This window comes from Salvelinus alpinus, chromosome 29 (assembly GCF_045679555.1).
Source record: "Salvelinus alpinus chromosome 29, SLU_Salpinus.1, whole genome shotgun sequence".
Lineage (NCBI taxonomy): Eukaryota > Metazoa > Chordata > Actinopteri > Salmoniformes > Salmonidae > Salvelinus > Salvelinus alpinus.
In genome coordinates this window covers 33,358,266-33,386,114 of record NC_092114.1, presented here as the reverse complement: position 1 = coordinate 33,386,114, position 27,849 = coordinate 33,358,266, and the positions used below count along the sequence as shown (strand labels likewise).

General features: G+C 42.9%; 1 protein-coding gene and 1 non-coding gene across 3 annotated transcripts; one reads left to right on the top strand and one right to left on the bottom strand.

Moving 5' to 3' along the window:
- The first annotated feature begins 293 nt into the window (after positions 1-293).
- On the top strand, positions 294-27,849 carry LOC139558530 (solute carrier family 66 member 2). Of its 2 annotated transcripts, XM_071373697.1 has the most exons (5): positions 294-1,324; positions 1,615-1,748; positions 3,659-3,709; positions 9,171-9,387; positions 25,117-27,849. In XM_071373697.1, exons 1-5 carry the CDS (start codon positions 1,122-1,124, stop codon positions 25,325-25,327), a joined length of 816 nt encoding a protein of 271 aa, XP_071229798.1. In that variant the 5' UTR covers positions 294-1,121; the 3' UTR covers positions 25,328-27,849. The 2 variants fall into 2 exon arrangements, with proteins under 2 accessions (XP_071229798.1, XP_071229799.1); XM_071373698.1 differs by lacking the exon at positions 3,659-3,709 and having other exon boundaries at positions 299-1,324.
- Positions 4,896-4,972, bottom strand: trnaa-ugc (transfer RNA alanine (anticodon UGC)). Its single transcript has one exon. It is a non-coding gene; the product is annotated as a tRNA-Ala (tRNA).

Genomic DNA, 27,849 nt, shown 5'->3' with positions numbered 1-27,849 from the left:
CATTTAGAACGTTGTTTTGTGACAAACAGATTACAGTCATCACGATTATGTAACCTCGGCAAAATGTCTTAATCCGGACTCACTGCAATCATCCCTTATTCTCAGAATGTCAACTGTTCATCATGATAATGATGGAAGAAAATAAAAATACAAAAACACATATATAGGCCTATGTTCAATGACTCAAAATAGGACAAGTACAATAGGATATACATAAATACACTAAGTGGTTGATGCCCCCTTTAAACACAATTCTGTCTAGGACCATGCAGCCAAAGTCAGATGTTGCCAAAGCAGGGAGCGACGATTTTGACGTAGAAGGAAGTGCTGCTCTAGCTTTCTGTTTGTGTGGCGGGGAGAGCAGTGGACGCAGGGGTTTTTGCACTTTCCGGTAAATTCACGCTCTTTCGATTTTTGCTGGAATGATATTTTCCAGACAAACGGGATTTGTTTTGTAAATGACAATCATGTGATGCACAGATTCATGCTGCTGTCCGGTTGTAACTACAAACCCATCCGGAAGACTGGGGATTTGAGTCGCTTCGATTAGACTGGGGACAACTGGAAAGCAAATGTCGAGGGTTGACTATTTTAGTTTTCTTTACAAATCGCGAAAAATCCAGGCAATTGAAACTGTTATTGAATAATATTGCATTCATTTGATTGGTCGACCGACAAGTTAGATTTCTCTGGCCGACTGTTGATGTTCTCAATTGTAGCCTAACATTCAACTTGTTACATTGTACATCTCATATAGTTACAGTAGTATGAAACAGTAGCGCCGCAACTCGGGATTTCTGCTGAGGTAGAACCTCTGGAGTCTACTGTAAACTGTTCAATAGAACATCATTGATGGACATAGTTATTTCTGCTTTACATTTGGTTTGAAAGAAGGAACTTTTTTTTAATGGCAGGAACACATCATTTTGTCCCCTTCATTGGTTATTGATCCAATAGTTGACTGTCAATAAGCATACGAAGGCACTGGTCTATTCACATTCTCTGACTAGGCTACACCACATTATTGAAAGGCAAGTGTAGCTCACTAGAACTTCGCGCAGCCCCTTTGGGACTTCCCATGATTTGCTGTGCCCTGGTAGACTAGATAACAGAGAGAGAACATGGAAGATGAGATGTTAGAGCAGCTCATGTATGTCCTGAACCAACTGGTGACATGGATTGCTGCGGGGGCTATGGTGTTTGGTGGAGTGGTGCCTTACATCCCCCAGTACAGGGACATCAGACGGACACAGAACGCAGAGGGATTCTCCACCTATGTCTGCCTCGTCCTACTGGTGGCCAATATTCTGCGTATACTGTTCAGGTAAGTTTTGCCATAGGTGCAGTAAACTTGCAGTTTCATGTTATTCAAATGTGCATTGATGCATGTGAAGGCTGTAGCCTAAGTGCATTTGAAGAACAGACAGACTCCAACTATTTGGCCCTTCAGATTTTACAGTGTTTGAAAATGATACTGCCCCTCACGGGAATCCTTGTATTGGTTTGCATAGCACCGTTTTTGTTTGGTTCCAACAGAAGCCTATTGTCTCCATGCAGAATAGTATTGCCACCCTGGAGTCTGTGCCCTGACTACTCCCTGTCTCCTCTTTCCAGGTTTGGGCGCTACTTTGAGACGCCACTCCTGTGGCAGAGCATTGTCATGATAGCCACCATGTTGATCATGCTCAACCTGTGTACCAACGTCCGCGTAGCCACCGAACTCCAGACTAAGCGGCGTTCATTCACAGGTCGGTATCCTCCTCCCTGGCCTGTCCCTACTCTTTATAGCTTTATAATCAGTTTATAACCTCCGTTCACATCATGGTGTGAACTACTGATAGTGCTTGGTTGTATCACCAACCTCTGGAGAGTGTGTGTGTGTGTGTTACACATTCCTTAGTTGCCCAATTGTCCTTCCTCTCAAAGGAACTCCTTCATGTTCGTAATATACTTTACAGCTTAAACACACAACTCAAATCTGACAATCTAAACCAACCCAGTGCTATGGGGTGCATTCAGCAGGGCATAATGTTGTGGAACGGTCAGATAGAAATGTGTTATGTAGATCAAACATGCCTCTCTGACATGTAGAATAATGAATCATGTTGGCTCTTCATGACATTTATGAGCTTCTGAGTGGCGCAGCGGTCTAAGGCACTGCCTCTCAGTGTTAGAGGCGTCACTACAGACCCTGGTTAGATTCCAGGCTGTATCACAACCTGCCGTGATTGGGTGACCCATAGGGCGGCGCTAAATTGTCCCAGCGTCGTCCGGGTTTGGGTTTGGCCGGGGTAGGCTGTCATTGTAAATAAGAATTTGTTATTAACATACTTGCCTAGTTAAATAAAGGTTAAATAAGTCAAACATTTGTATCTGCAACATTTGACATTTGCCTACTGAATGTGGCCTTGTACTGTACAACTCTAGTTTGTCTTTGTAATTTCCATGTGAATAAAAGAGTTTGCAAAAAGGAGAACAATATCCCACACAGGAGCAGAGAGAATGGCTAACTGCCCTTATTAATATACTAATCAGACAGCACTGACCACATGTTCTGTAAACACCAGCCCGAGAGGCTTGTAGGAAAACATAAAGCCAGTGACTTTGTTAGCGTCTACATAATCACACAGTGTCACAGAATACAGTGATAATCAGTGTGTCCTCGGCCCTTTTGCACCTCCAGTCTGGCGTCAAACACTATCAACAGATACGAGAACAATCCATAACATTCACACTGATGGAAAATGTAAGTGTTTTGACCCCTAGTTGCACCACACTTTCCCCCAAAATCTTGCTGTTCAATGTGTAAATGTATGTATATAAATTCTAGTGCTTTGTGTTTTAAGTTGTCAATGTGTCTGCAACTTTGTGTGCTGCTATTTTGGCCAGGTCTCTCTTTTGAAAGAGATTATTCATCTCTAATTCAACCCACACCTTGCACAAACAGAACACTGGCAGAATCACGTGTATTAAAGAAAGTGAAAAATTATTCATCCTAAATATTCCCATTGCAGTCATAACAGGATGTTGATAATCTGTTTACGGAACTAGAGTGGGCTGGCTGCTGAATCTGGTTCATAACTCCCTTCCTCAGCCTGTTGGTTGGTTGGTTGACTGACTGACTGACTGACTGACTGACTGACCTACACCAGTTTCCCTGCCAACGGAATACTAGAACATTGAATGCTCAGTGCTGCCATCATGTGGCCTCAATTCAGAGTTTGGTAGCCAATCAAGTTGACAGGATCAGGGTAGGCGGGTCAGATGATTTGAGAAAACAGGCTGTTTATGATTAGTCTAACGTTGAGATTTCAACTCTGTCTGATGTAAAACAAACGTTGAAGTTTCAACTCTGGCCAAACGTTGAGGTCCCTACTCTGGCCAACAGTTTAGGTTTCAACTCTGTCCGACCCAAACGTTGATGTTTCAACTCTAACTTAAAACAAACGTTGAGGTTTCAACTCAGTCAGATCCAAATGTTGAGGTTTCAACTATGTTAATTCCCACAGGGTAGTTATTGGGTTGTCCATTTGAAATCACGAACCTTATGTCAAAAATAAACTTCTCTTGACTTCAAACTGTGGGTCAGTTCTGGTCTGTAGCACAAGAGAAACCAAGCTCTCTTTCTCTGTTCCCTCTTCTGATTTTGTGTCTGTAGCAACAGACAGTAAGGACGAGGAGATCAAAGTCCCTAAGAAGTTCTTTCTGGGTAGGTACTGTCTCTCTCTCTCTGCCTTCCTCCCTTCATCTCTCTCTCTTTCCTTACCGCATGGTCTTGTGTGGCTCTCCTTCTCGCATTGCTCCATTCACAGTATTAACTGCCACTAACTCATCATCATGCCTTAACCTGGCAAGGATCCTCCTGCATCGCATGTGATCCACCCTCGTTATATCTCCATTTGTGATTCCTAAAGAACCAATATAGTTGTTATAGTGTTCGCATGGAAGTTCACAATGCGTGTTAGCTATAGTCAATAGCTTGAATTGTTTCCGTTTGTAAAAGGCTTTTTATGCTACTGATATTAGTTTACTATAGCATGCATCTACTGTATTGCAGTGATTGTGCATGGACATTTCATTTTGCTTCAGTTCTTTGAGTTGTCTGATTGTGACGACTATCAGATTCTTACTCAGAAAATGAAAATGAAAATGCATGCGTTCTAGACTCATATATTGATTAAGCATATGTATTAAGACTTTTGATTGTTGCTATTTACTTGCTATGTTATTGACCTTGATAGACTAATTGCTCGGCTATGTTTCTTGGTTTGAAATGAACTATGCTCAGTATTATTTTGTTAGCGCTACAGCAACAATTCTATTAAATGCTGCATGTGAAAGCTAATGTGCACTGCCCTCTGCTCTGTGGTCCTGTCTGGTAAAACAATGATGATGACTTGGATTCACACCAGCTTGCTAAAGATGCACAGACAGCTCACAGATGTGACAGTTTGTAAGACTGTAGACTTCCTAACTCTGTCCTGGTTATTCAACCTCTATCTTTGCCCTTTTGTTTCAACTCCCTCTTCTTGTTACTGTACGGAGCCCCTCACCCAGCCAGTTGAGAGAGGCTGATGACCAGCAATCAATTGTACCTGTTTCATTGTGCTGAGAACTTTGTTTTTGTGATTAGTGTGTGAGCATCATTAGTATGCGTTTACTAACAATGGATCTCAATGTTGTGGTTAGTTCTGGTTAGCACTGCTGCTTTGTAGTTGGGAAGGAGTTGCTATCCTCCATGTGGACAGTAGGTGGTGCTGGGAAATAACAAAGGCCTACAGTACCTGTGAAGACAGAATAATTTACATTTACATTTAACATTTACATTTAAGTCATTTAGCAGACGCTCTTATCCAGAGCGACTTACACATTGGAAAGTTCATACATATTCATCCTGGTCCCCCCGTGGGAATTGAACCCACAACCCTGGCGTTGCAAGCGCCATGCTCTACCAACTGAGCCACACGGGACCACGGGCTCTGTGTTGTATATTGTCCAGAGTCCTCACTGACGGTGATGAAGTTTACCTTCTCAGAACTGCTATCCATCCCACACTTTATTGGGTTCAATCGTCTTCTCTCTTAAAACCCATGCTTCATTCTGAGTAACATAATTCAAAAATCCCCATCAAAATCTGTTTGTTTAATTTGATCGTGCATTGTAGAATACAATTATAGTTGTAGAGAAAGGCACAGACTGTTGAAGATATTCATTTCAGCAATCAAAATGATTTTTGCCACCCTTTTATTCAGCCTCTGTGTTTGGAATTGAGTGTTGTGTTTTTGTGTCATTGGGAACTGGGAGTTGACTGGCAGAGTTGCTGCCAACTTCTTACAACTTGTCAAATTGTTTCCACCCAGCATGATGTTCTACAGCACAACTCCAGTGGTATGGTAAGCTGGCTTTCTTCTCATCACAGTAGAAAAAGCTTAATTCTGGCTTCAACTTACCTCATCAAAAGCTGGCATTTTGTGTCCCACGTGTATGTTCACTGTTTTGGTCTGTACATGAAACAGTTGGTACTTGGCAGCGGAACCAGAGTTCAGTTGTCATGTTTCTTGGCATTCGAGCTGGAACCAGAGCCAGGGTGTGTTCTCCCTAGCCTTTTCCTGGCTTTGGGCTGCACAGGTCTGAATCTGGAGCTCTGCCTCCCTGGCTCTCTGGTTCTTTGTCTCCCAGACCCTATTCCTCTCCTCCCTGGCTCCGTCTCCCTCAGCCTCACTATTTGCCCCTGCCTGTTCCATAGCCATACTTTTGTATATATAGTGTATGTGGACACCCCTTCAAATGAGTGGATTTGGCTATTTCAGCCACACCCGTTGCTGACAGGTGTATAAAATCAAGCACACAGCCATGCAATCCACATAGACAAACATTGGCGGTAGAATGGCCTTACTGAAGAGCTCAGTAACTTTTTCAACGTGGCACCGTCATAGGATGCCATCTTTCCAACAAGTCAGTCAAAAGTCTGCCCTACTAGAGCTTCCCTGGTCATCTGTAAATGCTGTTATTGTGAAGTGGAAACATCTAGGAGCAACAATGACTCAGCAGAGAAGTGGTAGGCCACACAAGCTCACAGAACAGGAACCTCATATGCAACAGTTTGGGGAAGGCCCTTCCCTGTTTCAGCATGACAATATGCCCCTGTGCGCAAAGCGAGGTCCATACAGAAATTGTTTGTTGAGATCGGTGTGAAAGAACTTGACTGGCCTGCACAGAGCCCTGACCTCAACCCCGTTGAACACCTTTGGGATGAATTGGAACGACGACTGCGAGCCAGGCCTAATCACCCAACATCAGTACCCGACCTCACTAATGCTCTTGTGGCTCAATGGAAGCAAGTCCCCGCGGCAATGTTCCAACATCTAGTGGGAAGCCTTCCCAAAAGAGTGGAGGCTGTTATAGCAGCAAAGGGGGGACCAACTCCATATTAATGCCCATGATTTTGGAATGAGATGTTCGACGAGCACTTTTGGCCATGTAGTGTATGTGTCTGTTGCTCGTCTGTCTGTTGCATAGACACGGGTCTGTTCCTCTATTGATTAGTCCAGGAGGAGATAAGAAGGAGAGGCATGTTGTAATCCACTATTGTTGGAAGGATGAAAGGGTACAGGTGGAGGTAATGTAATAAAACATGGAAGGAAAGTGCTATGTATGTATGGGATGTAAAAGAAGGAATTCATCAACAAACTACTCTTTGGCGAACTCCCTAAAGGGCGGTTTGTCTAAATGTAGTTTGGGAGTAACAAATAGTTCTGACGTCTCCTTATCTTTGTTGGGGTTTCAGGCTTTGATGAGGTTGGTTACAATTGAATATTTAAATATAATTTCACCTGCTTTCACTGAAGTTGTAAACATGAGTGTCAAACTGAGACAGAAGAAACAACAGTATTCTGACACGTTATCATCGGACTGTCACACGGACCTGTTGAACCAGTAGATTTCAGTATATTCCTGAGACTGTTGTGTGTGTGTTCTGTGCTTGTACCGAACTGTTTAATGTTCTGTGATGTTCAGAGCTGGCTTCCCTCTCTCTATGGCACCTCATCCTAGATCCATTATGACAGCAGGTTCCCAATCACTCTGGAGAAATAACCACGGAGGGCAGGTGCGTTAAGCTCCCTCCCTGTGAGTTCAAACAAAGAACGTTGAGCAGTATTTAGCAGTACCAGATATGTGAGGGGGGGGTTGGTTGTTTGGCCTGTGTACTGTTAAAGGGACAATCAGGGAGGACAGGGGAACTGGGCATTGGGAATAGTCTATATTCTTCTTTCGATGCTTATTAGTCATCACAGTCTCTCCTGTATGGCGTGAATCTGACCGGTTCCAATGAATCACCTCCTACTCTCCTCACACTTCTAGCTTTGATTTTAGCCCCAAAAAGCAGGTTATTTTTTCTGGACCATTTTTATTTTACGTGGCTTTTGTTTTCCCTGCATGATTATGGACTATGAATGACAACATGTAACTGTGGGAAGTGTAGACCTGACAGGCTAAATGACAGCTTCTAAACTAATGTTCTGAGGAGACCAACACATGCAAAGCAATATGACATGATTCCAGCTCTCTCTCCCACACATGCACACAGTGGCTCCATGTCAGATTTAACAGAGGGAGGAACTAGGAGAGGGGATGAGGGAAGCGATGGAACGAGAGCGCCCCAGAGTAGATGAATGGCACAGAGGTGGAGGGGCACAGTGTGGTGTAGCATGCAAAGGTGCTGCTGTAAACACCCTGTAACAACACTCTTCTATCATTACAATAAGCCGTGTGTGTCTCTTTGAGATATCCTCACCCCCCTCAAGGCATTGCTGTTATCAGTGAGGGCAAGACGGACTCACCCCACTCCATGATTAGGCGATTTAGTTGCAAACCGTAGACATGATAATCCATCATGCACACCCTGACTTCCTCACATACACCTGTCTGCCATGCGTATTAGAAATGTCATCTAAATCTCAGATCCGGTGAACATCAATATTTCAGTAAAATACGTTCCGTTGTAATTTAGAATGCACTTCAGAATTCAATCTCAGTAAGTCAGCAGGACACGTTATGTGTCATCCCTCTTCTTGTGGTTTGTCAAAAGGGAATGTGATTATGGAGAATGGTAGGAAACCAACCATGTTATTCTAGATGAGATGTATGAGTTTGCGCCCTCTTTATTTGATTCAGTTTAAGTGTGTTTGAGTCGCGAGGTTCACCAGTAGCTCCTGAAACAGTTTTTCTCCATAATCCTTCTGAAGCTCTCGTCTCATACTCTGTTCCACAGGCCTTCTCAGAGGAGCTTGATGTTCCGATGTGTCTTTTTAGATGAGTAGAATCTATTTTCAGCATGACCCCTGTACAACGTAGAGGTTTGTGTAAAATCCTATTGAAGATGCTGCACAGCGTGTTTCCCCTCCACCTCTTCTCCCCCTCCTTTCCGTGGTGATTTAATTTCCTCCATTTATTCTTCTCTCCCCTAACGTCATTTAGAGCGCGGTCAGGCTCCGTGTGTTGTTGTCTCAGTGAAGTTTTAAAACGCATTACGTGCAGCTCAGTGGTGACTTCGTTGATTTACCGCAGGGAAAGGGAATGAATCGATTAAGACTAACATTTGACAGTTTAACGTAACATAATCGTCAACATGCCAAAGAAGGAGGCATCCTCATCACTAACCTTATTCATATGCTGATCGCGTTACGGTTGTCTTAGCTACTCCTATAGGTTGGAGATGACAGGTAGTAGCAGCACAATGTATTGTGGAGGTGCCAGTCTCCTAGCTGAGATGTTGTCGGATCACTAGAGATTGTATTGCAGGCCTGCAGTTGTACGACGATTTTCTTCTTGAAGTCATGACTTCATATGTCTCCTTCTTCAGTGAACTTGAACTTGTTTTTGTTTATTTCCCTGATGAAAAAACCATTCAACCTTTAGGGAACATTTGGGATGTCAGTGAGGCAGGAACATTAGAGTAAATCATTCTGCATTTTCCAAATTCGTTCCAAATAAATTTTCCATGCAGCTATGCCTCCTTGTTTCACGTCACATGCAATGCTTTTTATTACAGTCTTCTCGAGCCAGCGTATCATGATGGAGAAAGATCGACCTCAAAAAAGGTAAGAACCGTCAGTTTATCGGTGTTAGTATTGTGTCTTACTTTCTCTCCGCATGTCTGTCTGCCTCAGACTTTGACTGGAGCCACTTCTGGTCGTGGAGTCGTTTCGTGGACTACCTGCAGTGTGTGTTGGCGTTCACCCTGCTGGCGGCCTACGTCACCTACCTGCTGCTGGACTCGTCTGTGTTCGTAGAGAGCCTGGGCTTCCTGGCTGTCTTCACTGAGGCCATGCTGGGGATGCCACAGCTCTACTGCAACTACCAGAACAAGAGTACTGAGGGGATGAGGTGAGGACGTCACACATACACACTGAAGACACCACAGTTGCCATTCAATTGTCTCCCCTTTATCTCAGTTGACATTCGCTGTCGTTCATCCCATCTCTTGCTTCCATACTACTCATAGCCCAGCTGCTGACCTTCAGTGGTTTATTATGAGACCTATGACCTCAAACTGGTCTTTTCATTTGCACACCTGTGTATAAATTCAGTCTAATTTATGGAACACTTAAATACTTGGATATGTAATTCAGACGCCTAACTGGTACTGACTTTAGTTTATTCAGTGAAAGGATTTTCTACTAGAAGTGAACATGTTCTTTGGTTTATACACTACATGACCAAAAGTATGTGGACACATGTTCGTCGATCATCTCATTCCAAAATCATGGGCATTAATATGGAGTTGGTCCCCCCTTTTGCTGCTATAACAGCCTCCACTCTTCTGGGAAGGCTTTCCACTAGATGTTGGAACATTGCTGCGGGGACTTGCTTCCATTCATCCACGAACATTAGTGAGGTCCGGCACTGGTGTTGGGCGATTAGGCCTGGCTCGCAGTCGGTGTTCCCTTTTCATCCCAAAGGCATTCAGTGGGGTTGAGATCAGGGCTCTGTGCAGGCCAGTCAAGTTCTTCCACACCGATCTCATCAAGCGATTTCTGTATGGGCCTCGCTTTGTGCATGGTGGCATTGTCATGTTGAAACAGGAAAGGGCCTTCCCCAAACTGTTGCCACAAAGTTGGAAGCACAGAATCGTCTAGGATGTCATTGTATGCTGTAGCGTTACAATTTCCCTTCACTGGAACTAAGGGGCCTAGCCCAGACCATGAAAAACATCCCCAGACCATTATTCCTCCTATACCAAACTTTACAGTTGGCACTATGCATTCTGTCAGGTAGCGTTCTCCTGGCATCCACCAAACCCAGATTCGTCCGTCGGACTACCAGATGGTGAAGTGTAATTCATCACTCCGGAGAACCCGTTTCCACTGCTCCAGAGTCCAATGGCAGCGAGCTTTACACCACTTCAGTCAACGCTTGGCATTGCGCATTGTGATCTTAGGCTAGTGTGTGGCTGCTCGGCCATGGAAAACCATTTCATAAAGCTCCCGACGAACAGTTGTTGTGCTGACATTGCTTCCAGAGGCAGTTTGGAACTCGGTAGTGAGTGTTGCAACCAAGGACAGAAGATTTTTACATGCTTCAGCACTCGGCAGTCCCATTCTGTGAGCTTGTGTGGCCTACCACTTCGCGGCTGAGCCGTTGTTGCTCTTAGGCATTTCCAGTTCGCGATAACAGCACTTACAGTTGACCAGGGCAGCTCTAGCAGGGCAGAAATTTGACTAACTGACTTGTTGGAAAGATGGCATCCTATGACGGTGCCACTTTGAAAGTCACTGAGCTCTTCGGTAAGGCCATTCTACTGCCAATGTTTGTCTATAGAGACAGCATGGCTGTGTGCTCGATTTTGTACACCTATCAGCAACGGGTGTGGCTGAAATGGACGAATCCACTAATTTGAAGGGGTGCCCACATACTTTTGTGAATATATAGTGTATTATTTAAACTGAGACCTGATTTAGAACAGGATGCCTCCTTAGATTTGTCTTTTAATTGAACTTATTGGCTTTTTACTGCCTTCATTCTCCCTAGCGAATTAATCCTTAGGCAGGATTCGCACAGACAATTAAATATATATAAAACATGACGCTTCATTGTTAACGCTCCATTCTAATGCTGTTATTATGATGATGATTATATTATACCCATTTAGTGCCGTTGCTGTCATCATCATGGAGTTTTAATTGAGGATCTTCAGTAGTGTTCCGAGTTCCTATTATTAGTCACGCAGTTGTGACTGAGTCATGACCGACGCACACACGTGTGTACACACACATACAGTGCCTTCAGAAACTGTTCACGTCCCTTTACTTATTCCACATTTTGTGTTACAGGCTGAATTGAAAATGTGTTACATAGATTTTCTTTCTCACCCTTCTACACACAACCCCCATAATGACAAAGTGAAAACATGTGTTTTGACATTTTTCCAAATGTATTGAAAATTAAATACAGAAATATCGCATTTGCATTAGTGCTCACGCCCCTGAGTCAATACATGTTAGAATCACCTTTGGCAGGGATTACAGCTGTGTCTTTTTGGTTAAGTCTCTAAGAGCTTTTCACACCTGGATTTAACAATATTTACACTTTGTTTATTTTTTTAATTCTTCAACTTCTGTGAAGTTGGTTCTTTATTATTACTTGACTGCTATTTTCAAGTCTTGCCATAGATTTTCAAGCCAAAACTGGAACTAGGCCACTCAGGAACATTCAGTGTCGTCTGGGTAAGCAACTGACTACACCAGGTTTTCCTCTAGGATTTTGCCTGTGCTTAGCTCGATTTTGTTTATTTTTATCCCAAACAACTCCCTAGTCCTTGCCGATGACAAGCATACCTATAACATGATGCAGCCATCACCCTGCTTGAAAATATGAAGAGCGGTACTCGGTGATCTCTTGGATTTCCCCCAAACATAACGCTTTTTATTCAGGACATAAAGTACATTTCTTTGCCATATTTTTAGCAGTTTTACTTTAGTGCCTAATTGCAAACTGGATACATGTTTTGGAATATTTTTATTCTGTACAGGCTCCCTACTTTTCACCAGTGGTGGAAAAAGTACCCAATTGTCTTTCTTGAGTAAAAGTCTCTAAAATGTTTTGGTTTTAAATATACTTAAGTATCAACAGTAAAACTATAAATCATTTAAAATTCCTTATATTAATCAAATCAAAATTGATTTTTCACATGCACCAAATAAAACAGGTACAGACCTTACCATGAAATTCTGACTTTCAAACCCTTAACCAACAATGCAGTTTAAAGAAAAATATTTAGTAAATTATCTAAAGTAACACAATAAAATAATAATAACGAGGCTACAGTATATACAGGGGGTACAGGTACCAAGTCAATGTGCTGGGGAACAGGTTAGTCGAGGTAATTGAGGTAATATGTACATATAGGTAGGGGTAAAAGGACAAAGCAGACGGCACCATTTTCTTGTTTTTAAAATGTATGGATAGCCAGGGGCACACTCCAACACTGACATTATTTACAAAATATGCATTTGTGTTTAGTGAGTCTGCCAGAGGCAGTAGGAATGACCACGTGTTCTCTTGATAAGTGCATGATTTTGACCATTTTCCTGTCCTGCAAAGCATTCCAAATGTAACCAGAACTTTTGGTTGTCAGGGAAAATGTAAAAAGTACAATATTTTAGGCCTCCCGGGTGGCGCAGTGGTCTAGAGCACTGCGCCACCAGAGTCTCTGGGTTCGCGCCCAGGCTCTGTCGCAGCCGGCCGCGACCGGGAGGTCCGTGGGGCGACGCACAATTGGCCTAGCGTCGTCCGGGTTAGGGAGGGTTTGGCCGTTAGGGATATCCTTGTCTCATCGCGCTCCAGCGACTCCTGTGGCGGGCCGGGCGCAGTGCGCGCTAACCAAGGGGGCCGGGTGCACGGTGTTTCCTCCGACACATTGGTGCGGCTGGCTTCCGGGTTGGAGGCGCGCTGTGTTAAGAAGCAGTGCGGCTTGGTTGGGTTGTGCTTCGGAGGACGCATGGCTTTCGACCTTCGTCTCTCCCGAGCCCGTACGGGAGTTGTAGCGATGAGACAAGATAGTAATTACTAGCGATTGGATACCACGAAAAAAAAATTTGGGAGAAAAGGGGAGAAAAAATAAATAAATAAAAAAAAGTACAATATTTTCTTTAGGAATGTAGTGGAGTAAAACTAAGTTGTCAAAAATATAAATAGTCAAGTACAGATACCCCCAAAAAACTACTTAAGTAGTACTCTAAAGTATTTTTCTTAACTACTTTGCACCACTGCTTTCCACTCTGTCATTTAGGTTAATATTGTGGAGGAACTGCAATGTTTTAAAGTCACCGTTGGCCTCATGGTGAAATCCCTGAGCGGTTTCCTTCCTCTCTGGCAATTGAGTTAGGAGGGACGCCTGCGTCTTTGTGGTGACTGGGTTTATTAATACACCATCCAAAGTGTAATTAGTAACTTCACCATGCTCAAAGGGATATTTTTTAACCATCTACCAGTAGGTGCCCTTCTTTGCGAGACATTGGAAAACCTCACTGGTCTTTGGTTGAGTCTGTTTTGAAATTCACTTTGACTGAAGGACCTTACAGATTATTGTATGTGTGGGGTACAGAGATGAAGTAGTCATTCAAAAATTATGTTAAACACTTATTGCGCACAGTCCATGCAACTTATTATGTAACTTGTTAAGGACATTTTTACTCCTGAACTTATTTAGGCTTGCCATAACAAAGGGGTTAAATACTTATTTACTTAAGACTTTTCATCTTTTCATTTTTAATTAATTAGTTAAAGTTTCCAAAAACATAATGCCACTTATTTGACATTATGGGGTATTGTGTGTAAGCCAGTAACACAACATATCAATTTAATTAATTTGAAATTCAGGCTGTAATAAAACTAAATATGGAAAATGTCAAGGGGTGTGAATACTTTCTGAAAGCACTGTACACACACACACAACACAATGTAAATAGTCTCTGAATGATCATGCGACAGACGAAAAATATAACATCACTAAAAATAGAAAGATTGAGTACCTCATTATCATATTGATTATCAAAGACTCATAATAAAAAATATGCCTTCATAAAATAATGAATGTGTTAAGCCAAACCCCAGAACATGCCATGCCAGTCAGGTCCAGAGATGGTTAATGACAACAGATCTGCATCCCAAATTGCACCCTATCCCAAATTGCACCCTATTCCATATATTCAGTGCATTCGGAAAGTATTCAGACCCTTTGACTTTTTCCACATTTTGTTACGTTACAGCCTTATTCTAAAAGGGATTAAATAAAATATAAAATCCTCATCAATCTACGCATACTACCCCATGATGACAAAGCGAAAACAGGTTTTTAGAAAAACAGAAATACCTTATTTACATAAGTATTCAGACCCTTTGCTATGAGACTCGAATTTGAGCTCAGGTGCATCCTGTTTCCATTGATCATTCTTGAGATGTTTCTACAACTTGATTGGAGTCCACCTGTGACAGGATTGTGTCGAGGCACAAGATCTAGGGAAGGGTACCAAAAAATGTCTGTAGCATTGAAGGTCCCCAAGAACACAGTAGCATCCATTCATAAATGGAAGAAGTTTGAAACCACCAAGACTTCATAGAGCTGTCTTACTAGCCAAACTGAGCAATAGGGGGAGAAGGGCCTTGGCCAGGGAGGTGACCAAGAACCCGATGGTCGCTCTGACAGAGTTCCTCTGTGGAGATGGGAGAACCTTCCAGAAGGACAACCATCTCTGCAGCACTCCACCAATCAGGCCTTTATGGTAGAGTGGCTAGACTGAAGCCATTCCTCAGTAAAATGCACATGACAGCCCACTTGGAGTTTGCCAAAAGGCACCTAAAGGACTCTTAGACCATGAGAAACAAGATTATCTGGTCTGATGAAACCAAGATTGAACACTTTGGCATGAATGCCAAGCGTCACATCTTGAGGAAACCTGGCACCATCCCTACGGTGAAGCATGGTGGTAGCAGCATCATGCTGTGGGGATGTTTTTCAGCAGCAGGGACTGGGACACTAGTCAGGATCGAGGGAAATATGAATGGAGCAAAGTACAGAGAGATCCTTGATGAAAACCTGCTCCAGAGTGTTCAGGATCTGAAGGTTCACCTTCCAACAGGACAACGACCTTAAGCACACACCCAAGACAACTTAGGAGTGGCTTCGGGAGAGGTCTCTGAATGCCCTTGAGTGGCCCAGCCAGAGCCCGGACTTGAACCCCATCTTACATCTCTGGAGAGAACTGAAAATAGCTTTGCAACAACGCTTCCCATCCAACATGACAGAGCTTGAGAGGATCTGCAGAGAAAAATGGGAGAAACTCCCCAAATACAGGTGTGCCAAGCTTGTAGCGTCATACCCAAGAAGACTCAAGGCTGTAATCACTGCCAAATGTGCTTCAACAAAGTACTGAGTAAAGGGTCTGAATACTTATGTAAATGTAATATTTCCTTTTTTTATTTTTAATACATTTGCTAAAATTCCTAAAAACCTGTTTTTGCTTTGTGTGTGTGTAGATAATTTAATTTTTTGACGTTTTTGAATAAGGCTGTAATGTAACAAAATGTGGAACAAGTCGAGTGGTCTGAATACTTTCCGAATGCACTATAGTGCACTACTTTTGATCAGGGCCTATTAGGGAAAAGGGTGCCATTTGGGACACTTGATGCTAATTTTTGATTTGATTTATTTCGCCTTTATTTCACCAGGTAGGCCAGTTGAGAACAAGTTCTCATTCACCTTTATTTAACCAGGTAGGCCAGTTGAGAACAAGTTCTCATTCACCTTTGTTTAACCAGGTAGGCCAGTTGAGAACAAGTTCTCATTTACAACTGCGACCTGGCCAAGACAAAGCAAAGCAGTGCGACCAAAAACAACAACACAGAGTTACACATGGGATAAACAAAAGTACAGTCAATAACACAACAGAAAATCTATATACAGTGTGTGCAAATGGAGTAAGGAGGTAAGGCAATAAATAGGCCATAGTAGCGAAGTAATTACAATTTAGCAAATTAACACTGGAGTGATAGATGTGCAGATGATGTGCAAGTAGACATCCTGGTGTGCAAAAAAGTAAATCAAAACCAATATGGGGATGAGGTAGGTAGTTGGATGGGCTATTTACAGATGGGCTGTGTACAACTGCAGTGATAGGTAAGCTGCTCAGATAGGTGATGCTTAAAGTTAGTGAGGGCGATATAAGTCTCCAACTTCAGCGATTTTTGCAATTCGTTCCAGTCATTTGCAGCAGAGAACTGGAAGGAAAGGTGGCCAAATGAGGTGTTGGCTTTGGGAATGACCGGTGAGAGATACCTGCTGGAGCGTGTGCTACGGGTGGGTGTTATGGTGACCAGTGAGCTGAGATAAGGAGGAGCTTTACCTAGCAAAGATTTATAGATGACCTGGAGCCAGTGGGTCTGGTGCCGAATATGTTGCGAGGGCCAGCTGACTTGAGCATACAGGTCACAGTGGTGGCTGAAGGCATGCGTTTGCTTTTCCATCACTTCCTGTTTATATTGACCTGTCAGAGCCAGGCGCAAGACCCCTCTAGCAGACAGTTACCAAACAGAACATTACTACAACACAAAGAGGAGGGCGACTGGGGGCTGTGGGTGACACAACATGGTTGCTCTAATGGTGGATGTTGGGTGGGGAGGAGATGATGGGGGAAGCTTGTATACAGGAAGTGTATTCTGATCTGTCTTGTCATGGTTTGATGGGAAATGAAGTTCAAATTGGATGTAAATGTAGTCCTCCTGTTCTATAGTTACAGTACAGCTCCATATCACATATTTACTTCAAGGATGTCAAGTCAACCTCAGTAAAGAAAAGATCTCTCTGTCTCTCTCTGCCTCTCTGTCTCTCTCTGTCTCTCTGCCTCTCTCTCTCTCTCTCTCTCTGCCTCTCTCTCTCTCTCTCTGCCTCTCTCTCTCTCTCTCTGCCTCTCTCTCTCTCTGCCTCTCTCTCTCTCTCAAACGTAGCTCCATGGTCAAAGACAATTCATTCGAATTTGAGGCTTAATTATAGGGCTGTGTGAACTGTTTGAAGTTGAGAACTTACGAAACACACATTATGTAATCCTGCTGAATTTATCCCCTGTGGTCACCTTGGATGAGATGTATTATATTGTGAATATTTCCTGGTGTGGTGATTTAGCGTGGGGTTGGTTTGCCCAGTGATTTTGGAGATAGATGTACTTAGTTATTGTGGTCTTCCCTCCTATCCTTTCTGTGTGTGGCTTCCCCCCCCGTATTAGCCTCTGTGTGCCGAATTAATGGTACTTTGGTCTAGGTGTGCTGGCATGATGTCAGGTCTCCAGCGGTGTGTGGGTGTGCGTCTGTGTGTGTAGCAGGGCAGCAATGAACATAAACCGACATGAGCAGTCAAACTAATGACTGGGGTGGGAGGCGGGGGATGGTAGCTAGGCGGGGGATACCTGGCGTTGATGTCTGGGCCCCTGGCCTGAGATAAAGGTAATGGAACATGGAGAGACAGGCTCTGCAGACCGCCTACTGACTGACTGTCCTTATAAGTCCTCTCTGTGTGAGCTGTTTCCCATGGACAGATAACACGCTCAGAGGGAGTGCCTTATTTAGCCTGCCATCTAGCTGTTGTTTGACCATTTAAATTCAGTCAGTATACAAGTCTGTCTCTGCATTCACAACACTGCATCACTACCTTGTCAGACAAGTCTATGACAACTTGCCCACCCACCTGGGCTGTGGAGCTGCTGATTACCTGATGAAATGCAGAGGGTCTTCCATCCTCCTCCACCTCCGATGCATACAGGCTTTTTTACCTCCCAGTTAGTCTTCTGTAAGTGGCTGGGGACTTTTAGAATCATTTCCCAGGCATGTTCTGACCCCATCCCTGACCTCCCAGCATTCTCTCTGAGGCTACGTCCCAAATGGCACCCTATTCCCTATAGAGATGGGCCTTGGTCAAAAGTAGTGCAGTACATAGGGTGCCATTGGAGACGCAGACCGAGTTCTCAGGAGGGCTGATCAAATCCTCAATCCTGCTCTCACATCATTACACACAAAGCTGGCCCAAACTCTACGTCAGCACTCGGAGAGAAATAAATAAATGTTTCTCCTCCTCCCCAGAACTAACAAGCTTCCTACCTTGGATGGATTTGGAGGGAGAGAGAGAGGATGGAGGGAGAGAGAGAAAGATGCAAGGAGGGAGGTAGTATGAGTAGATGCATGGGAAGGTTATTTAAAAGGGTGTTACAAATGAAATGAGTAAAGGGGCGTGAGGTGAAGGTGGAGACATGAATAATATAGAAGATTTGACAGGTCTCACCCCTTCCTCTTTCCTCCCCTCATCTTGTGGGTGCTACAGTTGAAGTCGGAAGTTTACATACACTTAAAACTTCACTAGGGTAGGGGGCAGCATTTGGAGAAAAACATTTCTCCGTTTAATTCTACCCAAATTAAACGGCCTACTACTCAGGCCCAGAAGCTAGGATATGCATATAATTAGTAGATTTGGATAGAAAACACTCTGAAGTTTCCAAAACTCTTAAAATAATGTCTGTGAGTATAACATAACTAATATGGCAGGCGAAAACCTGAGGAAAATCCAACCAGGAAGTACTATTATTTTGAAAGGCTGTTTTTCCATTGAAAGCCTATCCACCATACAAAGACTTAGGACCCAGTTCACGATATATATGGCTTCCTCTACATGTGGCCAGTCTTTAGGCATTGTTTCAGGCTTTTACTCTAAAAATTAGGGAGATACAGCACTTTCAATGAGACGCCATGAGTCCTGCGCGTGATCGGGAACGCGCCTTTCTTGTTTCTACTTGTCTATTGAGGAAGCTTTTGTCCGGTTTAAATATTATTGATTTATTTATGACAAAAACAACCTGAGGATTGATTTTAAACATCGTTTGACATGTTTCTACTAACTTTTATTGTACTTTTTTGACTTTTCGTCTTGATGTTGAGAGCGCACATTGTGCCTTTGAATTTCTGAACGCACCAACAAAACAGAGGTATTTGGACATAAAGATGAACTTTATCGAACAAAACAAACATTTATTGTCTAACATGGAGTCCTGGGAGTGCCATCTGATGAAGATCATCAAAGGTAAGTGATTCATTTTAATGTTATTTCTGACTTTTGTGACACCTCCTTGGTTGGAAAATGGCTGTATGGTTTTCTGTGGCTAGGCGCTGACCTAACATAATCGCATGGTGTGCTTTTGCCGTAAAGCCTTTTTGAAATCGGACACTGTGGTTGGATTTACAAGAAGTTTATCTTTTAAAATGGTGTATAATACTTGTATTTTGAGGAATTGTAATTATGGGATTTCTGTTTTGAATTTGGCGCCCTGCAGTTTCACTGGCTGTTGTCGAGGTGGGACGCTAGCGTGCCACTTGTACCAGAGAGGTTTTAAGTTGGAGTCATTAAAACTCGTTTTTCAACCACTCCACACATTTCTTGTTAACAAACTATAGTTTTGGCAAGTCGGTTAGGACATCTACTTTGTGCATGACACAAGTAATTTTTCCAACAATTGTTTACAGACAGATTAGTTCACTCATAATTCACTATCACAATTCCAGTGGGTCAGAAGTTTACATACACTAAATTCACTGTGCCTTTAAACAGCTTGGAAAATTACAGAAAATTATGTTATGGCTTTAGAAGCTTCTGATAACATTTCAGTCAATTGGAGGTGTACCTATGGATCTATTTCAAGGCCTACCTTCAAACTCAGGGCCTCTTTGTTTGACATCATGGTAAACTCAAAAACAATCAGCCAAGACCACAGACAAAAAATGTAGACCTCCACAAGTCTGGTTCATCCTTGGGAGCAATTTCCAAACACCTGAAGGTACCACGTCCATCTGTACAAACAGTAGTGCGCAAGTATAAACAGCATGGGACCACGCAGCCATCATACCGCTCAGGAAGGTGTTCTGTCTCCTAGAAATTAACGTACTTTGGTGCGAAAAGTGCAAATCAATCCCAGAACAACAGCAAAGGTCCTTGTGAAGATGCTGGAGGAAACAGGTACAAAAGTATCTACAGTGGGGAGAACAAGTATTTGATACACTGACAATTTTGCAGGTTTTCCTACTTACAAAGCATGTAGAGTTCTGTAATTTTTATCATAGGTACACTTCAACTGTGAGAGAAGGAATCTAAAACAAAAATCCAGAAAATCACATTGTATGATTTTTAAGTAATTAATTTGCATTTTATTGCATGACATAAGTATTTGATACATCAGAAAAGCAGAACTGAATATTTGGTACAGAAACCTTAGTTTGCAATTACAGAGATCATACGTTTCCTGTAGTTCTTGACCAGGTTTGCACACACTGCAGCAGGGATTTTGGCCCACTCCTCCATACAGACCTTCTCCAGATCCTTCAGGTTTCGGGGCTGTCGCTGGGCAATATGGACTTTCGGCTCCCTCCAAAGATTTTCTATTGGGTTCAGGTCTGGAGACTGGCTAGGCCACTCCAGGACCTTGAGATGCTTCTTACGGAGCCACTCCTTAGTTGCCCTGGCTGTGTGTTTCGTGTCGTTGTCATGCTGGAAGACCCAGCCACGACCCATCTTCAATGCTCTTACTGAGGGAAGGAGGTTGTTGGTCAAGATCTCGCGATACATGGCCCCATCCATCCTCCCCTCAATACGGTGCAGTCGTCCTGTCCCCTTTGCAGAAAAGCATCCCCAAAGAATGATGTTTCCACCTCCATGCTTCACGGTTGGGATGGTGTTCTTGGGGTTGTACTCATCCTTCTATTCCTCCAAACACGGCGAGTGGAGTTTAGAGCAAAAAGCTCTATTTTTGTCTCATCAGACCACATGACCTTCTCCCATTCCTCCTCTGGATCATCCAGATGGTCATTGGCAAACTTCAGACGGTCCTGGACATGCGCTGGCTTGAGCAGGGGGACCTTGCGTGCGCTGCAGGATTTTAATCCATGATGGCGTAGTGTGTTACTAATGGTTTTCTTTGAGACTGTGGTCCCAGCTCTCTTCAGGTCATTGACCAGGTCCTGCCGTGTAGTTCTGGGCTGATCCCTCACATTCCTCATGATCATTGATGCCCCACGAGGTGAGATCTTGCATGGAGCCCCAGACCGAGGGTGATTGACCGTCATCTTGAACTTCTTCCATTTTCTAATAATTGTGCCAACAGTTGTTGCCTTCTCACCAAGCTGCTTGGCTATTGTCCTGTAGCCCATCCCAGCCTTGTACAGGTCTACAATTTATCCCTGATGTCCTTACACAGCTCTCTGGTCTTGGCCATTGTGGAGAGGTTGGAGTCTGTTTGATTGAGTGTGTGGACAGGTGTCTTTTATACAGGTAACGAGTTCAAACAGGTGCAGTTAATACAGGTAATGAGTGGAGAACAGGAGGGCTTCTTAAAGAAAAACTAACAGGTCTGTGAGAGCCGGAATTCTTACTGGTTGGTAGGTGATCAAATACTTATGTCATGCAATAAAATGCAAATTAATTACTTAAAAATCATACAATGTGATTTTCTGGATTTTTGTTTTAGATTCCGTCTCTCACAGTTGAAGTGTACCTATGATAAAAATGACAGACCTCTACATGCTTTGTAAGTAGGAAAACCTGCAAAATCGGCAGTGTATCAAATACTTGTTCTCCCCACTGTATATCCACAGTAAAACAAGTCCTATATCAACATAACCTGAAAGGCCGCTCAGCAAGGAAGAAGCCACTGCTCCAAAACCGCCATAAAAAAGCCAAACTACAGTTTGCAACTGCACATGGGGACAAAGATCGTACTTTTTGGAGAAATGCCCTCTGGTCTGATGAAACAAAAATATAACTGTTTGGCCTTAATGACCATCGTTATGTTTGGAGGAAAAATGGAGAGGCTTGCAAGCCGAAGAACACCATCCCAAAGGACAACAAAGTCAAGGTATTGGAGTGGCCATCACAAAGCCCTGACCTCCATCCCATAGAAAATTTGTGGGCAGAACTGAAAAAGCGTGTGCGAGCCAGGAAGCTTGTGGGAAGCTTGTGGAAGGCTACCCGAAACGTTTGACCCAAGTTAAACAATTTAAAGACAATGCTACCAAATACTAATTGAGTGTATGTAAACTTCTGACCCACTGGGAATGTGATGAAAGAAATAAAAGCTGAAATAAATCATTCTCTCTACTATTATTCTGACATTTCACATTCTTAAAATAAAGTGGTGATCCTAACTGACCTAAAATAGGAAATTTTTACGAGGATTAAATGTCAGGAATTGTGAAAAACTGAGTTTAAATGTATTTGGCTAAGGTGTATGTAAACTTCCAACTTCAACTAGCAGACAGCCTGTGACGGGGTGAACCTGTACCCTGTAATCAGCCTGAAGACAATTACCTCTGCTAAGTGGCTCCTGCTAGACGATAGTCTTCGTACTTTGAAGCCACCATTTGTACCCTCAATGCAGCAAATCTTCATCAGCTCACTTGTATGGATCATTGAACATGTTGCCTTGCCAATAACAATGATACAGGGTCAGACAAATGACATAGGGAGAGTGGTACCATATTAGAGGTATTGGCAGTGTAGTCAATACTTGACAGTACTGTATGGTTATGACCCAGTCGTAACGTCACAGATGCAGTATAATATTCATAGGATATGTGTTGTGTTTATTATGGATTTGTCTATTGTGCCTACTACTGCATACCATGATGGAATATGCCATCAGTGTATTTGCTTAGTGCAAAAACCCTTTCCCTGAAACACCTAGAAAATGTTGTCTGAATAATTATTTGGAATTTTCAACGTACACAGCAACCATACAAAACCCTATACAGGGACTACAAAGGGAAACTCACCCACGAGCTGCCCAGTGACGTGAGCCTAGCAGGCGAGTTATATGCCTTTTTATGCTTGCTTCGAGGCGAAGCAACATTGAAGCATGCGTGAGAGCACCAGCTGTTCCGGACGACTGTGTGATCACGCTCTCCGTAGCCGATGTGAGCAAGACCTTTTAAACAGGTCAACATTAACAAAGATTACCAGGATGTGAACTCAGAGCATGCGTGGAACAACTGGTGTCTTCACTGACATTTTCAACCTCTCCCTGACCGAGTCTGTAATACATGTACAAATTACCTCGACTAACCTGTACCCCCGCACATTGACTCGGTACTGGTACCCCCTGTATATAGCCTCGTTATTGTTATTTTATAGTGTTACTTTTTATTTTATTTTTAACTTTATTTTATTTAGTAAATATTTTCTTTACTTTATTTCTTGAACCACATTGTTGGTTAAGGGCTTGTAAGTAAGCATTTCACAGTAAGGTCTGCATCTGTTGTATTTGGCGCATGTGACAAATAAAATGTGATTTGATTTGACAGGTCTTCCCTTGACACCAATTAGATTAGGCATCTCCCTCTCCCCCACCCTCACCCTTTAAATGTGTTTATATTCAGATTAGCATTCTGTCCTTTGACTAACCTGTGTTATTTACACATGAATGGAAAGCGCTGACATGTCAGGATTGGCTCTGGCACTCCGAGCAGGGGTCCCTACTCCAAAATGTCACGACACGAGGCAGGTAGTATTAAGAACAGCAGATAGAGGATGCCTCTGCGTTCAGAAGGGAGTGTTTTGGGAAGGCGGTTTATTGTAAACACTTCTGAATGCTGTTAGCTAACTGTGTTTGTGCCTCAGTCCTTCCTTTGTCAGCGTTTACCTTCCGTCCTTGGCTTCAGTACAAAGCCCGGGGAGAAAAACAAAGAGTCCCAAAGACGAGAGGGAGGTTGGAGGAGAGGGATAGCAGTAGCTGGGGAGACTGTTTGTCTGTTGTGATTTATCCATAATCACCAACACTGTCAAGACTTTTCTCATTATAAAAAGTAACTTGGGTGTTTTAGAAACATGGAGCGGAGATCCTGGGAGCCCAGCATGCCAAGAAACCTTGCATATACCCTTTTATAATAAGCAATGCTGTTTTCTCCATCTAAAAAGTAGAGGGCTTTCAAAGCTTGGTCTTTGTACAGTAGACAACATACCTAGAGACCTCCTGCTGTACTTCCCTTCTACGGTTACTGTTAGTGTGTTACTTCCCTATTGGCTCATTATAGTTCATAATGCTGCAGAGTAACACAGAGAGGAGGGGCCACAGCCTAAAGTAGGGCTCTCCAACGCTGTTCCTGGAGCGCTACTGTCCTGTAGGTTTTCACTCCAACCCTAATCTAGCACACCTGATTCTAACCACAGAGTTGTTCTAAAAGCTACAGCTGAACAACAGAACTATAGTTGTTTATTTACTCTGACTTCCTGAGAAGTCAGCCTAAGCAGCTCCCTGAGAGAGGAGGGAGAAGAGCTGCTGCAGAGAGCAGACGGGTGAACTCACCGCACAACGAGTCTGAATTTATAAACCTCCCTGAGAGGATTCTCAACTCCAGAAGAGTTGTGGCAAATGAACTTCAATGAATTCCATTTCTTTCCTTTTAATAGTTTGTTCTGGAAATAGTGGGTCAGTATCCCCACCACTAACGATGTATTTGGTCTGTTATTGTGTTACATGATTTCCTGTCTCTTTTCTGTCATGATTCAAGGTAGTGTTCAGGTGTGTCACCGGCCGTGTCCGAATACCTGTACTTACGTTCTAAATAGTAGGCTTTTTGACAATGCAAAAATATAACTTGTTATAGTGTGAAATTTGTTGTATCCTTTAAATGCCAGAATGTCATACTCGTTTAGACTTCATCTAGTATTTACTGCACTCTATGGAGGAAGAGAAACATATTTTCAGACCCACGTGTGTTTTGACAACAGCTGATAATCGGCTGATAAGAGAACAGGCTGTAACAAAAGGAACGGATGGCGGGAAACGGCGCAATTGTGCATTAGGTGACGCATTCTTAGTATGGGTGTGCCTAGTATGTTGATTTGTTGCTTACTGCATGCATTTATACTAAACAGTACATAATACATAGTAAGTAGTATGATTTAGTACACAGTATGTCATTTTAGTAAGTAGTAGGCAAGACAGATTTTGGACAACCACTGTCTCTAGCTCTGCTAACATTGAAATGTTTATCTTCCCCCATCTCTTCTTTCTCCTCCCTTTCTCCCTGCAGTATAAAAATGGTGATGATGTGGACGAGTGGGGACACCTTTAAGACGGGTTACTTCCTGCTGACCGAGGCTCCTGTCCAGTTCTGGACCTGTGGTCTGCTGCAGGTGGGAGTGGACATTGCCATTCTATTCCAGGTCTACTACTACAGCCGCTACCCGCAGAAACCCGTCTCGCACACCGTGTCACACACAACCAGCACCAAGGCACTCTGAGACCCCCTAACACACACACACACACACACATCGTTACCAATCGGTCATGAGCACACAAACTAGTTAGAGTTACTTTGCCTGAAGAATTTTGCTGAATGACACTTGTTACATTTCATTTCAAAACGGAGAGGACCTCCAGTTATATGTATGTATTTGTATGTTGTGCAGATGGTTATACAAGTATATCCCTAAGAATATATCCCTGTATATGAATATACCTGAGCATACACACAGAATCTTATGCACATGCATCAATCTACATTGCAGTCATATGCACTGTGTATGGATGGACACTCAAGGAAGTGTGGACCAGCTTTCCTGTCCATAGATCTGATGATTGTTGCATGGAAAAACCTTAAGACTTTCACAAAGGGCTGTTTACTCAGCCAGTGATCACAATGTACAACCGATCATCAAAGTAACTAACAGAAACCTTACTGAATGTACAATGGAATTATTATTTGGGGGGAAATTAGATTCTACATTTAATTTAGATAGCTCTTTGTTCTAAGTTCTCCACGGGTCGGGTCTGTCTGATCACTTAGGCCTCTTCTGGTCTGGTTGGAAGACCTCCGACTGCTGCTGCTGCTTGTTGGAAAATTCACCAGATTAATTCAACTGGAAGCAACAGCAGTTTTACCAAAAATGAAAAAGGCTGTCTGGGCCAGAGGCCTGGTTCCTGGGAGCTCCAACACGTTTCCTTCAGATGACTCTGAGGTAAAGCTTAAGGACTCAGTGGTTCAGTGGACCACTGTGTTGCTGGTATTACGGACAGTAAGGGAGTCAGTGGAGCGAGGGAGGTAGGACATTTTGTGAAACAAATATTATGTTTATGTTACTGTTTTCATGTAAAGGAGTAGCAGCCATGTTCGTAGGCCAGGGAACTGGAAGGACTTTCTATGTTCTGTGTTTTTTATGGTAAATGAAAACAACAACAATGCATCGGGAAGGACATTAAGTACAAAGCTCCTGTCTTTAACACTGTTTATACATGGTTCTAACATGCATCCTTTCTCCTGTCCACATTCTGATCGTGCCCGCATTTTCAGACAGGTGTAGACGATTTAAAGACATGTACGTACCATGTGTAGACATATTTCTGGAAATATGGGCACAATCCGAATGTGGACAAGATCAGGACAAAGGTCGCATGTTAGCGCCAGGTATAAACAAGGCTTCTGAGGACCTAGTGACAGTCTGTTTGCTGGTCTATGGACAACTCAACTCATCTCCCTGCTCCTCTCAGCCTCAAGCACCCCTAGAAACCTTTTATTTGTTTAAATAGGACCTTTAGAATTTTATAGGAATATTTCTTTCTTCAGCTTTCTTCAAATGTTTTAGATGTGTGCTTTTGGTGGAGACATCTTATTCTGCTGAGGGCTGGTGTGGGTGCAGGGTTTTGTTCTAGCCAAGTAGTAGGCATGTCCAGACTCAACCTCTTGGAGTGTTTGACCACATGGTAAGTTGAATCTCTCTGGGTGTAACCAAGACGATACCAGCACTACAGCTGTTATATTCACTTCTGAACTGCTGGCTAAAACGTAGTTGGTGGTTGCGTCCAAGATGGCGTCCTATTCCCTGTTTATTACAATACTTTTGACCAAGTAGTGCACTCTATAGGGAATAGGGTGCCATTTCAGACGCACATATATATTTTTTACGCTGGATACTCTGGGAAACGTTATTTTAATCACTGGCGATGCAGAATATTTGTTTTGTTATGCTATCCATATTTTTCTAATCCTGAAACGCTTGTATAATCACAAACCTTGTACACTTGCCCTTTATCAAGCTCTTTTTTACAATGATGAGGAGGACGGTGACTCATGTCAAATGGTGACCGTTATTGTCATTGTATGAAGAAGTTGTGCACCTAGTAAACTCTGGTTGTGTAGCATCAACCGGGCCAAAATGACTCACTGTTTCTGATGTAGTTGTATTATTTTGGTGGTGGTTCAGTTTTAGTTGTTCATGGGTAAAACTGCAGAACTATTCCTCTGTTCATGGAGATGCTGATCAAACAATGCCAATCCTTGTGATTTTTGAATATTTTTTGACATAGTTTTAGGTCAGGATTCAATCTAAGTTGCGTTATAGAACACTGCACTGGACTGCCGACAATGCCCCTTTTTAAAGGCAGTTTACACCAAAACCGTCTTTCGCAGTGTCCATACCAGGAATTCTATCTCTGCGAACTCGGGGGAAATTGCCTTTAAAAAGCGTATTGTCGGCTGTCCAGTGCACTGCTCTGTAAGGCGCCTTGGACAGAACCACAGCCTCAGTTTATGTACCCCCAATTTCTTTTTATGTTTATCATTACCTTTTATTACCACGTTGTGTCTTGTTGTTTTTCTACACAGTACATTACCACATTTCTTTCCATGGAATGGCCGGTTCTTTCTATAGAATTGCCAGTTCATCGTCAATAGCCAATTTAAATCAACCTCTGTCTGATATGCTCTTACTTGTTGCCAGTATTCATGAAAGCTCTGTGGCGCTGTCATTAAAGGCCAAAATGAGAA

Excerpts from the sequence above, each read along its gene's own strand:
- LOC139558530 (XM_071373697.1), top strand. The coding sequence starts at position 1,122 with ATGGAAGATGAGATGTTAGAGCAGCTCATGTATGTCCTGAACCAACTG. Across the intron at positions 1,325-1,614 it reads ATTCTGCGTATACTGTTCAG|GTTTGGGCGCTACTTTGAGA; the intron begins GTAAGTTTTGCC and ends TCCTCTTTCCAG. Across the intron at positions 1,749-3,658 it reads TAAGCGGCGTTCATTCACAG|CAACAGACAGTAAGGACGAG; the intron begins GTCGGTATCCTC and ends TTGTGTCTGTAG.